This window comes from Myxine glutinosa, chromosome 12 (genome assembly GCF_964187855.1).
Source record: "Myxine glutinosa chromosome 12, kmMyxGlut1.1, whole genome shotgun sequence".
Lineage (NCBI taxonomy): Eukaryota > Metazoa > Chordata > Myxini > Myxiniformes > Myxinidae > Myxine > Myxine glutinosa.
In genome coordinates, this window is record NC_136272.1 from 34,334,901 (window position 1) to 34,350,362 (window position 15,462).

A 15,462-nucleotide genomic window follows, 5' to 3' on the forward strand; every position below is an offset into this window, starting at 1 on the left:
GTGCTCCTGCCTCACACCTAGCTCGTCTTCACGCTGTTGAAACTAAAGCGTTCAGAATCATTGCAATCTCCCGCGATGACGCTATCTCCGAGGGCCTTTCACTTACTCACCGCAGGCAGGTTGGTGGTCTTTCCGTCTTCTACCGACTCCTCTCCGGCCTTGCCCCCCCCCCCCGCCCCCCAGCTCTCTCTGGGCTCTGTCCCCCAAATATTCCTACAGGTCGCACAAGATCTGCCTGCAACCCTCTTATGGTTAAATTGCCAAAATCAAGACTCTCTGCTCACCTTCACTCCTTCATTCCTCTTTTCTCCCGCCTCTGGAACAAACTCCCTCACTCCCTTCAATCCCACTCCTCCCTCCAGGTCTTTAAAACAGCTGTTCACCACCATCTCTTATCTTCCCCCATCCAAAACCTTGATCTTTTCTACCCCCGCTAATTTCACCCCAAATCCACTTTTTTGAAATACCAACTTCTGTCCTGGAAGTCCTTGGTGTCCTTGTGTTTTATACTTCTCCCACCCCCTCCCCCCTTCCCATGCCTCCTCCCCCCCAAGCCCTCTCCCTCCCACACATCTCCCGATGTCCTTGCTCTCAAATGTTGTGTTTGTGTGCTTCCCCTTCTCTCCCCATCTTGTCTACCGCTCCCTCTTTTTCTATATTTTGTTTGTCTGTTTGATTTGTTTGTGAAATAAATGTTAGCTCTTTCACGAGCCTCGATTCTGTACATACAAAAAAAATAAGTTATCTTCACACCCCAATTTCCCGCTGCCTTCAACATATCTCCCACAACTCTCATCGGCCCTCCCACTTTTCTACTCTTCCTTGCTTTACTTTTAGTTTAGTTTACTAAGTTTACATTTAGTTTACTAAGTAAATGTAAATTTATAGTGTGTCCATTACTGTACCTGGAAGTCTCATGTGTCTTTCTTTGCATTTGTGAACTACTTTTTTGGTACATGGTACACGGTCTGCCTGTCCTACCTATTTTATTTCTTTCATCCATACTCCTGTCATAGCCTTTCCCCCTGACCCCCTCAACAGATGTATTTGTAGTACTAGCAGGAGTACTCTGCAGTGCCGGGGGGTTGGGGCAGAGGAAGCAGGAGAGGGAGGGGAAAGGGAGGGGAAAGATATACGACATATACATCTTTGGGGTGGTGGGGGGACTTTATTATAAAAAAAACTTTGACCGGCCCCTCCGTTTTGGGGGAGGGAGGGAGGGAAGGAGGAAAAAATTTCCCATGCAAAGAGTGCTTCATAACCTCAGTGTTGCACAGGTAAAACAGGAAATTGTAATACCCTCTGCCGCCATCACCAGGTAGCGCTACACGGTACACATTTACATAGAGAATTTATGCCCCTCTCCCAGTCCCTCACATCCCCGAATGAGGCCGCGGTCACATAGCCTATGATAACCCCAGACAAAGTTTTATTTGTATTTGTACCCTGAGTAAAGTATAAAAGCATTTATAGCTAGAGTACCCAGTGTTGCTCAAGCGAAAAATAAACATTCACATATTTGAAATGAGGACAAATATAATGGAAAAGCACATCCAAATCAGAATCCATCACAAATGTCAAATCATCATTTTACCTTTTCGTTGAATGTATGCTGGTGAATGTGCCATTCATCACATTTCTGAGTTAAGTATGACGACGTTCAAGGAAGAAGAAGAAGAAGAAGAAGCTTGACCACAAACTCAACCGCTTCCGGAATTGTTTTATTATTTGTGTTCAAATGTCTGGTGATTGTTTTGTATTTATCTATGCAAATGTGTACTTGTATATAACTGTCATTAATCAAAAAGGCTTAGGCACTATTGAGCGAATTTTTTTTTTGTAATACTACATCCAAAAAAAAACCAAACGTTTTTTTTTTTCAAAAAAAAAGTTTTTTTTTTTTTGTTTTTTTTTGCCTAAACACTCCCAAGCAGTCACTGATGAACCTCTGAAAGTTTGACGAAGAACCGTTCAGCTATCTCTGAGAAAAATGGCGACACATACAGACACACAGACCAATGGCTCTCTTATAGTAGATATCTTTCCCCTCCCTCTACCCTCACCTCCCCCTTCCACTCCCCCCCACTCCCATTCTCACCCCTCCCTCTTCTGCTTCCTCACCCCTCCCTCTCCTGCTTCCTGCTTCCTCCCCCCCCTCCCCAGCAATGCCGGATACTCCTGCTAGTTACATAATATAAACGAGCAAATGTACAATTTTACTTTTCTAGTACATGCATATTAAAATTTTGTTTTCTGCTCACGTGTGAGACTGGACACAACTCTCTCAAGTCAGAGGGCCATATGTATTGACTTGAATTTCTCATTTATCTTCAGTTTTCAAATATTAACCAATTTCTTTCTCCTGCAATCATTCATATACATTTTTTTGTTCTTTCAGGTGGGTCTTGTAGTCGTCTGGGTCAGCATTCCTGTCTGCGATGCAAGGTAATTGATGACCTCCCCCACTGGAACTTATTGAGCCACTCTTTTTACGACGTAGCCCATAGGGCAAAGCCGTCTAGAACAGTGTTTGTCCGTCTATGTATGTATGTATGTATGTATGTATGTCCCCTCAAACGTATACCAATCAGAGCTGAGGATCTGGTCACATGACAGGGTGATGTGATTACGTCTGATGTCGGTACGGCGGCTGACTCTCAGCGGTATGAACTCTGACGCACACCGCCATTTGGATTTATATGCCGTTCATGCCGAACATATTGTCGAACCTGTCATATCACAATCACCATGCTCTACCTTTACGTTTTTCATTCAGTGTGAAACACAAACAAACCGATTGTTAAAATTACCATCAATATTGAAAGCATCGGCGTTACGTCTCTACCAACAAAACGGTAGGTACCCAACCCTGTGGGGTATAATCTAGATTCCAGTAGATCTTCCCTCAGTTCTGTAAGTAAAAGTTACCTCACGGATGTCTGCATTCGATGTCTGTATTAGCGACTGTTTAAAAAGCTAATCATGTGTGTTTGTGATTTATAATATTTTACAAGCCCAGCTACGTCGCTGTTAGACTTGGAACGACGAGCTTATGCGATGGCGCGTCATCCGGTCATCCGTCTGGCCGTCAGTCCATAAACACTTGCACACTTGCACACTTGCACACTTGCAACTTCTCCGAAACCGCTGATGCGATTGTGACCAAACTTGGCGCAAATTATATTTGTTGTGTTGTGACTAAAGTTTGTTCATGGCATTAAAAAAATCTGCCCCTCTGGGGAAATGTACAGGAGGGGGGCGGGGGGGATTACCCCCCAAAATAGGTATTTTCTTTCTTCTCAGAAACTACACATGCAATTCTGATGAAACTTGATCATAACCTGCATCACCTGTGATGTACCAAAGTTTGTTCATGGAATAAAATTAAAAAATCGGGCCCTGAGGGGTCTACTGGGAGGGTTGCTCCTCCCCCCCCCCCCCTCCCCCAAATAGGTATTTCCTTTTTTCTCAGAAACTACACACACAATTACGATGAAATTTGACCACAACCTTCACCACCCATGATGTACCAAAGTTTGTTCACTGCATTAAAAAAGCGGGGTTTAAGGTAGTCTAGGGGGCGGGGGGGGGGGGAGGTTGCCCCCCAAAATAGGTATTTTTATTTTGTTTGTTTGTTAAAGTCTTATGATTATGTTAGTATGATTGTACATGCTGCCCTGTTTTCTCGCCAGCATTGAAATTGGTTAAAAACGCCATCATACGGTTTAAAATACCTTTAGTCAGTGTAGAATACTGCTTTATTCTACCAGGTGAGTGCCCAGGGGTATTGCCCCTATGTTTTTATTTTCCTTTTCAAAAAACAAAGCTTAAGGCTCTTAGAATAGCTGTAAAATGAAGTAAAAGTAAAAAAATGTAAAATGAAGGGGTTATGTCACCCTATAATGGGGTCCACATGCACCCCCTATTATGGGGATAAAATGGAGGCTTTGACTCAAATATTGCACACCTGAGCTCCTCACCACATACAAGGCTTTCATCCGCAGTTCAATGGAATACTGTTCCCCCCTCTGGGCCGGTGCTCCTGCCTCACACCTAGCTCAGCTTCACGCTGTTGAAACTAAAGCTTTCAGAATCATTGGAATCTCCTGCGATGAAGCTAACTCCAAGGGCCTTTCACTCACTCACCGCAGGCAGGTTGGTGGTCTTTGTCTTCTACCGACTCCTCTCCGGCCTTGCTCCCCCAGCTCTCTCTGTGCTCTGTCCCCCTAATATTCCTACAGGTCGCACAAGATCTGCCAGCGACCCTCTTATGGTTAAACTGCCAAAATCTAGGCTCTCTGCTCACCTTCACTTTCATTCCCCTTTTCTCCCGCCTATGGAACAAACTCCCCCACTCCCTTCAATCCCACTCCTCCCTCCCAGGTCTTTAAAACAGCTGTTCACCACCATCTCTTATCTTCCCCCATCCAAAACCTTGACCTTTTTTTCTACCTCCGCTAATTCACCCCAGATACACTTTTTTGAAATTCCAACTTCTTTCGTGGAAGTCCTTGCAGTGTCCATATGTTTTATACCTCTCCCACCTCCCCCCAAGCCCTCTCCCTCCCACAGTTCTCTCGATGTCCCTGTTCTCAAATGTTGTGTTTGTGTCCTTCCCCCTCTCTCCCCATCTTGTCTACCACTCCCCTTATTTTGTGTTTTATGTGTCGGTTTGACTTTTTGTGTGATTAATGTTAGCTCTTTCACGAGCCTCGATCTTATATACAAAAAATATATGTATATTTTGGAATTTGATTCAAAAATATTCTTCAGAAACCGCCAGATAGATCCAGACTCGCCACGAGGCATCGGGACCACGCCCTAACCTTAAGTTGTGCTCCTCATGGCCGTAGCTCCCCCGGAAAGAGAACCACGGGCTCCTCCGTGAATCCCTTATTTTCACTAAAACCTCTTCTTCTCCACAATTATCTGAGTGATGCGGACCAAATTTGGTACAATGCATCAGAACAGTAAGGTATCATGGGGTTGTGCTCCCCATCCGGATCCGCCTATTTAAATGGTGTGAAAGGGGGGTTTTCCCCCAACGGAGGGTTTCACCTCAAATTCAGGTAATTTATTTTGAAAGCTTCTCAGAAACCGTGGGAAATAACTGTCAGTCCCCACTGAGCTACATTTTTGGGTTTTTTTTATTTGGCAAAGCAACAATTCAATTTGATTTCTTCGTTTGGCAACGATTTATGTGTTTGTTTATACATTGCCTTCAGAAAGTATTCACACCCCTTGACTTTTCACATCCTTTGAAAACATTCCACTAACATATTGGGGTATTATGTGTAGGTCAGTGACAAATAAATCTCAATATAATCCATTTTAATTTCAGCCTGTAACACAACAAAATGTGAACATTTTATTTTGTGCACTGTAGGTGCTGATGTATTTTGGCGTGTTGTCGAAGCCCTTTTTGCAAACTAGGTCATGCTAGCATATTTATGCTGTGGTTTGACCTTTCAACTGTCCATCATTAATCCTGTCTTATGTGGCCACAATACCTGGCATTCAGTTTTGCATCGACGTTCAATAACCTTGATTGTGTGGCCACCTATTTTGCATGGCTACTCTTAGCATTACTGTTGGCATTGACCAACAATATTTTAATTATTTTCATACATTTTTCTCAGTTCTGATTTATAAGATTTCCAAGGGGGCAGGTTCGTTTATACATGGGTTAAAGTCAAAATCCTTCACAGCATAGGATTAAGAATGTTGGGGTGCTAGAACACAGATTTTTCACCTTGTTATTGTTTCATTATTTTTGTTGACGGGGAGTGTGTATTTAGTGGAGATGCGTTCCATTCGCTTGTGAATGTTTCATTCGAGTTTTAATCATTTTCAATTTGAATGCATCTTTGCCATTCCTTTTTTTTTTTTTTTTCACTGACCTTTGTCCCCCAATTATGCATCTTTTTTGACATTCAGGCATGCTTTTGTGATGAGCATATTCGCAGCAAAGTATATAAACAAGAAAAAAGAAAATCTCCTCCCTGCCCAAAATGTGGACGTGAAACCCAAGAAACCAAAGACCTGAGCGTGTCAAGTGAGTCACTGAAAAATTATTGTAAATAATAACCATTGCTTTCACACTGCGACGCATATAGGAGCTGCCGAGGTCATTTCATATCCTGAGGCGTACAACCCTGGATGGGTCACCACTCTGACGCAAATCACTCGAACGCCCAGTCTGCTGGTACTCATTTTTCCAACCTCGGAGGGATGACAGGCTGTGTCAACCCACTTGGTATTATTTCAACGGCTTGACAGGGCCTCAAACTCAAGACCCTAAGTACGGGGAGTCCATTTCTGGAGTTATTTTTTGGATACTAGTGTTGCAGAACCACTTTCCGCACTTGTGCTGGCGTTGAAATCCACTTTCCGCACTTGGGTTAGTGTTGCAAAACCCCTTTCCACACTTGTGATGGCATTGAAAACCAGTTTTCGCACTTGGGTTAGTGTTGCAAAACCACTTTCCACACTTGTGATGGCATTGAAAACCAGTTTTTGCACTTGGGTTAGTGTTGAAAAGCACTTTTTGCTCTTATGCTAGTGTTGAAAACCACTTTACGTGCTCCGGTTCCATCGTCATGTCTTATGAACAATAACAATACATTAAAGTTTCTTAGTTTGACCTTTGACCTTCATTTTGACCTTGACATTGACCCCGTGTCCAAAAAATAACTCCAGAAATGGACTCCCCGTACTCTAAAACCCCTAGAAAGAGGTATTACACGACCCTCTAGGTCATCGAGATCAAAAGTTGAAAATTGGCCAACATCCAAGATAGCGGCGGCCGCCATCTTGAATTCTGAGAAATGCTCAACGTTGCACAAGTAGCAACCAAGCTAATTTGACTCTCCTAACTATATAGAACACATTTCCGTGAAAAACGTTTGCAGTAGTTAACATTGCAGGGTCTCATAAAGGACATATAAGGGCGGCCACAAGACTACTTCCTCGACTCGTGTTTGGTATGGGCATACTTGCGACGCTTGCCAAGTGCGAATTGACGGTAGGTCTTAGGCAGGAATTTCGAATTTGGACAGGATGCCGGCAATAGTTCATCTCCTCGTTGTGAACACCATGGTTGGATTTTGGCAGACCTGAGAAGAAAACCCTTGTAGTGGTGATGTGGCTCATCGTTGCAAACGCTTATGGTTCTATACCTCAGGCCTTTATTATGTAAACCCTAACATTCTGTATTCCTGAGGAAGTTGGTAGATTTATCCTGTCCTATTGTAGCGACTTTGTCACGCGTTTCACAACAAAGGACTACTTGATAAAGTGGAAGATGTTGGATCTGGGTATACCGATTAGCTGGTCTTTAGTGGTGCCATGTGTGCTGCCAGAGGTATGCAGCTTGTCCCTCGAGTAGTTTTACCACAATTGAGAGCCTTCTTGGAAGACAGGAAAATAAATTGCTGATGGAGTAGTGTATGTTGCCAGGCATTTGGTGAGAGGTCTCAAAGAGAAATGGAGCAGGATGGCGTTGAAGGTGAAGAAGAGTCGAAGTATGACATTGGATAGAGGGCATAAAGAAAAGATCAATTTCTTCATTGGAGCGGAGAGAATTCCAACCACAAAGGAAGATCAAGTCAAAAGCTTTGCGTGTTGCTATTCACTTCCACTTACAGACTGATAGAGGGAAAAAAGTCATCCAAACAGAGCTAGCTTGAGGGTTTCAAACCATCAACAACAGTAGTCTCTTTGGACGTCATATTCTGTTGTTTCAAGTTTGCTTTGATACTTCACACGGAATCCTTTGGCTTTTTTTGTAACGATAGTCGATGCTCATGAAAGAACAAGTACCAGTACACTGAACAGATCAGGATGCAATATGAAAAAGGAGGAACAGTAGAGAGAGGGGGCGTAACACCAACAGCAGGGTTGAAGGCCAAGATAGAGGGAGACTTCGACAAACGATGGGTGTGCGGAGGAATAGCGTGGGGGCTAGGAGAGGATGCATAGGAAGGAATGTGGGGTGGGGGGAAGGAGAGGATTCATAGGGTAGACGAGATGGATACAGAAGGAAACTCGGGAGGGAAAACTTGAAATTTGGAAGGGGGAGGGCTTGGTGTGAGGTGGGTGTAACGAAGGTAGAAAATATCATGGATTTGAATTTGGGACGATCTGAGATGATGGTGAACAGCTGTCTTGAGACTTGATGGGAAGAATAAGATTTCTACAGGTAAATATAAAGTTTGTGATTATGGATATAAGGCATGGAATGGAAAGTGATTGGCTATGTGTGCAAATGGCTCAGTGTCCCAGGAACACTGATGAGCATTGCCACCTATGGTTCTTCAGCCAAACTGTGATTACGACATCACTGGTGGACGATTTTGTACTGTGCAACACCAGCTTGTCCTTGCCCTTGCCCAGTTCCTCCGACTCTGTCATAAGGATGACCTTGCCTGTTCCTTGAACAGGAACCAAGTGGTATGTGAGCACATGAGTTCAAGAAGAAATAGGATGTGAAGGGAAGGCATGAGATGGAAGAAGAAAAGATTGGGTGTTTGCTAGTCTGAGTAGAGACAATGGGCAGGGTGGGAGATAGCAACTGTGCGCAACCTCACATTGTCAAAGCTGTGGAAGACAGAACCAGCATGCCTCAGCTTCTTCTTGAGATTGGTGTTTAATCTACTCCTAACATCAGAAAACTTCCACAAGTGGAAGATGGTGGAATCGGAAACCTACAAGCCTATGTGGCAAACGTGGAGCACTAGACTGACTAGAGCATGTGGTGTCAAGCTGCGATTGGGCCTTTTCCCATTATACTTTGAGACTTAACCAGCTATCGTGTAACCTTGATGTGGGCTGAGAAGCGAGTAAAGACTTTCAATGAAAGTCTGCAGGCCCAGCATTTTAACCTACTTGTGAGAGATCTTGGTTTGTGTGTATTTCTGGTTTCAGTCCGTTGATGAGTTGCAAAATAATGACACATTATTATTATTACATTGTTCAAGTCAAAACAAACCGCCGTAAAGTCATCAAGATTTATCTGATGTTCATGTTGTTTACAGCACGGAACCTCAAGTTCGGTCGACATGGTGATGATAGTGATCAGGATTACGGTGCTTATGGTAACGATCTCTCTTGGACAACAAACACGGAACCTCTATTGGAAGGGGATGCCGACTACGAAGAGGAAGATTATGATGAAGCTGATGAGGATGATGATGATGATGATAAAGAAGAGGAGCTTGAAAAGGGGAAGAATATAAATGCTACTTTTGCTGGAATGAATCTTGGTCCGTCGTATTCCAGTGGATAAAGCTGTGGACAAAAGGCACGTGTTGAAAATTTGTTGCATGGATTATACGTAACTCCCGCAAGTGTCCATTTTGTAATCGGCTTTTTGGCAAGACATTTAGCATACTGTTGTCTCATAGATGTGCAATTGTTAAAGGGGGAAAAGGAAAGCAACATGAATGACAACTTTTGAAATGGCTATCGTACAAATGGGCCGCTTAGAAGTAAACCGTGCTACCACACATCCAGCGCTAAAGAGTGAAGTACACTAAAGTAAACTACCAAGGTCATTACTTCCTTAGTGTTAATGGCGATTCAGAACAGAAGTTTTGATACTGATCTTTGTTTAATGGGATTCAGAATCCTGAACTTTGAATCTCTCTTTCTCAACAGTTGTATCGCAGAGTGGTAAAGTTGTAGTGTATCCCACCTTACTTTTCAGGGGCTTAAATTACGAGAATGTTGTGTTCGTTTTCACTTCCCCCACCTAATTGAAAGTTTATTCAATGGTAGCTTTGGGTATCCTCATTTTTGTTTCTGCCTTACTGTTTTGGTGCCTTAATGATTGATCCTTTTGTTGTTTACTATCTTGAAAAGCAGCAGGGTATTTGAAGAAAATTTGGTGAATCCCCTGGGTCTGGTAAACGCATTTTTGCTATTTCTGTTATTTTTAATTTATCAGAAGATATAAAAGTGATCTGTACCTTCTGAAATGCTTTGGTTTATTTTTTTATCATATGGTGTACTTTAATTGTCTCCAGTCTCAAAAATATGCAGACCGACTCATTAATCTTACTATAATTCACCAAATGTCCGTCTCTGTCTGTCTGTCCGTTCGAAGGTACCTTAAAAACTGCTGAACCAATCACAACGATATTTTGGGTGGGTAATCCTGGGATCTCCAGGAGTAAAATAGGCTGTTTAGTTTTCCCAATTTCAGCTTTGGTCTCCAGAATTCTCAGGTTTGGACTCCCGCATAACATTTGCGTTCGCATAACGTTCATTGTGACGATGTTGTTTTCCTGGGTGCCGCACAAACGGCTGCACCGATCGCTGCACGGCTGCACCGATCGGACTCAGACAAAGACCTTTTATAAGGACACGGGTTGAATCCCTGCTTGAGAGAATTCCAACCCCCTCTCCGCCATCACGGCCGTCTCTCCAACTCACAATCCCACGAGATATGCGGAAAGGACGACCCAAAACCAATTATCTTATTTTTGATTCGTATATAAACGAATCTATATAAAACTATAATATAGTACTTACTTTTTCCACATGTGAAATGTGCATTCATATTTATTTAAATTATACAATGGACTACAAAATGTAAATGTTTCATGATATTTGTTATATTATATCACCTTTATCTATCAATGTTGTTGAAATGAAGATCAAATAGCTGTATGTTGAAATATGTTGAAAAAGTCAAAACTTTACATGGGGTGTACTTACTTTTTACATGACTGTAGGAATACAAGCAATATCTGTCGATGATAGGAGTCAGGTTCTTATCATTTCCTGTTAATACAATTAGCTATTTGCAGCTGTGGTTATAAGTTATAACTTATAACACACACGCATACGCACACACGTACGGATGCTTCTCCTTTCACCAATAGATGCAAAAATGTTGTATAATTTCTCGAGTGACTAAACAAAAGTGTACTTGTAATGACACTCGCAACTCGTACAACGTCCACTCCCACCATCCCGTACCCCTCCTCCAAAACATGATTAATAGTAAGTAGCATTTAAAATTTACCTTGTGCATCGACATGTCTCATATGACCTTCCCATTTGTTTTGAGAAGTACGAAGGTTTGGTTAGAAAGCACCCATCTATGAACCTTCGTCCTTTCATGGGCACACATAGTCGTGAGATTTTGCAATGGAGACTGCAATATATAAACTTTTTGGATGTGTTGATCAGGAAGTTCACCAACTGTTTCATTGCGCAGAGGCACACACCTTTCTCGCAGGAACATTTACAAGTATTTTCTGATTCTTTAGAGGGTTTTTTTTTTAGTCCTTTCATTCTACAACGATTATCTGGCAGGCATGAAATATGTCCAGGGCACCCCTGATTGACTTTGTCACTTGGGGTTTCTGCACATGCACACCGATCAATCCAGGGTGGATTGCGCCACTTCAAAAGTGCCAAACGACGGCGGCCAAATATAATATTTTACCTCTGAGAAAATTTGGTCCAAATCTATCCAGATGTGTAGGATTGTATAGGTAACATATAGACAGACAGACAGATCAACATTTTTAGTTATAAATCTTATTATAATGGCGCAAATGTATGTGGTTATAATATGTATTCAAATTTGTGACCAAAATGTCTTCTTCAAATTTTCTTTAACTTCTGCAAATTTTCTTTAACACATTCCACCATGTTGTTTATATATAAAAAGCTAACCTAAGAAACAAAATTTGTGACTTACCTGTATTCATCAGCGCTAACTTTTTGTTACTTTGACCATGAATAGACCAAGTTAAGCGGTGCATTGGCAGTACATCTGCTCTATAAGGCTGGCAGTTCGAATTTCCCATCCAGTTTTTTTTTATACTGTCCAGTCTTTGTCGTCCAGCTTTAACTGATAATTTAAAATAAATATAAATTTGTGCTCTGTTCCTTTTTATTTATACGTGTTGGGTTCTGACTTCTGATTTACAGTAAATATTAGGTCAGAGCACAAAATATATTTGACCGACCTCCCTCAACATCTCCCTAGCACCATCCAGCCCATCCTTCGTCCACAACCCCTGATCCACCATCACCCCCACTAACCCACACCCATCTTTCCCCTTCTATCCTCACTCCCGGAGAAAGCAGGCATGGTCAAAGATGCCTATGCTTCTGCAGCGATATGTGGTGAGGGGTGTGAGGTGCGTTGATCCACACTAGTATATATAATTGGTATGTAGCAGGGCGAGAGGGTATCCATAGAGGGTTTATGTCAAGAACAGTATGAATCGTGTTATTGAATAGGTTAGAATTACTCTTGTATTAGGTAGGGATCTGGCAAGGGTAAGTCGTATGTAATATGTGCACTGATGGGGCAATGATTGTAAACAATAGAGTAAAGCACGATAAGGTTGTGTTGTGTAAAACCTCCTGTACATGCGAGGTGAGGTGGAGGTCTTGAGTGCAGAAGGGACGCTGGAAGCACGATGCGTTTTAAATGACAACACGGGCCGTTTGACCTGAAGACAGCAGGCCACAACAGAAGACCGATCTGTAGGGCCCTGGAGAGTGGTGGAACACCTTTCCGAGGGACTGCCCCGCAAGTGTGGTGCCGGAGGATGGTGCCGCCCCCAGGCAGTGGGTGCTATTGAATGGGTGTGGCCCAAAAGGGGTGAATAGTTGTCAGAGCAATGCCCTTTCTGGAGGGAGCCTCCACACTCAGTGTAGGTGAGGTAGAGGGTTATATTTGAGAAATGGAGGCTGGAAAGCTTCTGTTTATTAGTCCCCTACCGGTGTACACCGGAGGGGACTATAGGTTTGCACGCCGTCCCTCCGTCTGTCAGTCTGTCAGTCCGTCACGCAAATAACAGTTTTCCGGACTTTTTTTCTAAACACTTAATGCTAATGATTTCAAACTTGGCACATGGTTTCCTCATGATAAGTCACAGGACAAGTTCGAACTTCACGACGTTTCGATCATTTTTGACAAAGTTATGGCACTTTGAACTTTGGTAATTCTGATGATCCTTAACTCGGTGCCATTTTAAGTTTTAATTTCCTTTAAAAACCAATTTCTCTGCAATAATAGGACCGATTGAGATCAAATTTTCACCATATGATGGACTCGGTCTGTAGAATATTTTAATGGTAATTATGACGTCACAGGTCACGTGGTTCTGTCGCCATATTGTTTTTCGTGAAAACACGAAAACCCCTTTTTCTCTGCAACAGTTGAACAGATCGAGGCCAAACTTTGCAGGCAGAATCGCATACCCAAGACGAACAAAAAAGTCAGCGAGCATGACGTCATGCGTCACATGGTTTCAGAGTTATGACGTTTTTAAGCATGAACCTTTAAAACCGAGCTCCTCCCTCATTTTTGATCCAATCAAGGGGAAACTTCACAGATCTGTTCAGCACTAAAATCTCCTTTTGGAATTTGTGATAGGGCACGTGGTTTGGCAGATATCGTTAATTAAACGAAAAATTTTTTTTTTTAAATGGATATCTCTTGTTATCCATGGCAAATTGGTAATGGAATTAATAATGGGTGTGCCAACGTGTAGGTTGGGAGTGTAGCCAGAGACTAAGGAGAGTGTTTTTGAAGGCACTGAGCCTCAGGGCCTCCTGAGCGGCTGGGAGCCACCAGAGGTGCGAGTTAGTTTAGAAGTGCAGAGTTTCCGGCTCGAGTGGCCATGCCCAAGAGCAGTGGTTCTTAACCTTTTTAACCCTTTGAGTACGGATGACGTCCAGTGCCGCAACCCGCGAAAAAGTTTTGTGTACGGATGACGTGGGCCGCACGTCATCGACTATACTTATAAATAGATCGTCAGTACGTGGTTGCATTCCCGTACCAAAATGCCAAATTAATCCCGTACCGGGGGTATTTTTATCAAAAAAAAATCCCGTACTCAAAGGGTAAAGTTCCCGTACCCCTTGAGTTTTCATAATATTTTCAAAAATGACTTAAAACTACAATAATAGTTTAATAAAGTTTCTTTATTTTCACATTTAAAAAAACATTTATGGAAACGATAATCATAATGCATCGTGTTTGCTGAAAAGTCACTGTTGAAGTAGATTACAGTACAATAATAACTTTTGTAGAAAAAGCATACTACACAGTACACACAGACTCATTTCTAGTGGCTCTTTTGTTGTTGTTTTTCATCAATGATGATGCTGAAACGAGGTTCTTTGTTTGAAATAGCCACACGCATGTCGTCACTTGCATCCAAACAGTTCCTGGCCTTTGTTTTGTTGTGTAGGAGTGTTAAAAAAACCTGTCTCGCACAAATAGGTTTGTTGAAGTAGATTATTTCACGAGATTGAACACATCGATTGCTTTTGTGGTTGTCAGCGGTTCACAAAAGAATTCTTTCTCCTTCACGTACCGCACAAATACCAACAACTGACTACAAAAATTGACGTCATTTGACTCATCTAACTGAAGACTCACTTTGACAGGACTAGCGTTGATGTCTGTGATCACCTGCTGCAAGATATCTCTACTCATGTCACCAATCCTGGAATGGATAATGTCGTTTGACAAGGGTACCTGTTGAAGTTTCTTTTGTTTTCCCCTTCTTCTTTTTTTTTCTTTAAATACCGTTATACCCTTCTTTTTTAATTGAAATTTATTTTGGGGTGTCGTACCCCCAGCTTGGAGGTTTCATACCCCCAGGGGGTACAGGTACCCCTGGTTAAGAACCTATGCCCTAGAGGGAGTTGTGGGTACAGTGGGTGTCAAGAAACGCCCTCGGGGAGTGGAGGATTCCCTTGAGGGCCTCCCAATTAGTTTGGGAGTGCGGGGTAGATGCTCCAGGTTAGCCTCAAGGTCGCGGGAGCCATAGCAAAATGGAGCCCTGACACGAGGCCACACTACCCGGCCAGATAATTGTACCAGAGAGGGAGAATTTATGAGGGCCATGCCCAAAATCATAGGATTGAGCAACCACGCTAAGTGGTGGATAAATTGGTCGTAGTACGATTAAAAGTAATTTTTAAAAACGTTTTCATTATGTACAAAGGTTTAGATTAGATGCTTTCTTCTGCACCATACATATTGTCACGTCTGAGGCTCCGTTGACATAGTATACCTCACCATCGGGACCTTTCATCCCAGGAAATGACCAAATGGTCTATTACTGCAATGTGTTCAGTTATTTTTCTTTGCCATTCCACAAGGTCTTACAAAAGAGCCGGAATTGATGTTACAGGTATCGGAAGCAGATGGCTCGAACGTGTTTTCTTTCCTTTTTGAAGCGTTTATTTGTAAAGAAAGTACAGGCAAGAGGGTAAAAGAGACTACGAACGAAGCGATCAATGGACACAGATAGGATAGAGGGGGCACGCAAACATGTGTAAGGACTAATAAATATACCCTGCTAAGGCACCGACGATACCGATTCACATGAAGAACATTGGGGCAACTGCGGTCTTGGATGGCACAAACCGACGGGTATATTTAGGCCGCTGACGTTGCACAGGCAAAGTGCTGCTCGG

At 42.6% G+C, this 15,462-nt stretch overlaps 1 protein-coding gene across 1 annotated transcript in view; it reads left to right on the forward strand.

The window, feature by feature from the left end:
- Positions 1–9,977, forward strand: part of ZNF330 (zinc finger protein 330) — a 75,978-nt gene extending 66,001 nt beyond the window's left edge. The window contains exons 8-10 of the mRNA XM_068132780.2: positions 2,399–2,445; positions 5,938–6,055; positions 9,036–9,977. Of these exons, the coding sequence (XP_067988881.2) occupies positions 2,399–2,445; positions 5,938–6,055; positions 9,036–9,286 (416 nt within the window). The 3' untranslated portion in view covers positions 9,287–9,977. The remainder of the gene's footprint in view (positions 1–2,398; positions 2,446–5,937; positions 6,056–9,035) is intronic.
- Positions 9,978–15,462: the final 5,485 nt, after the last annotated feature.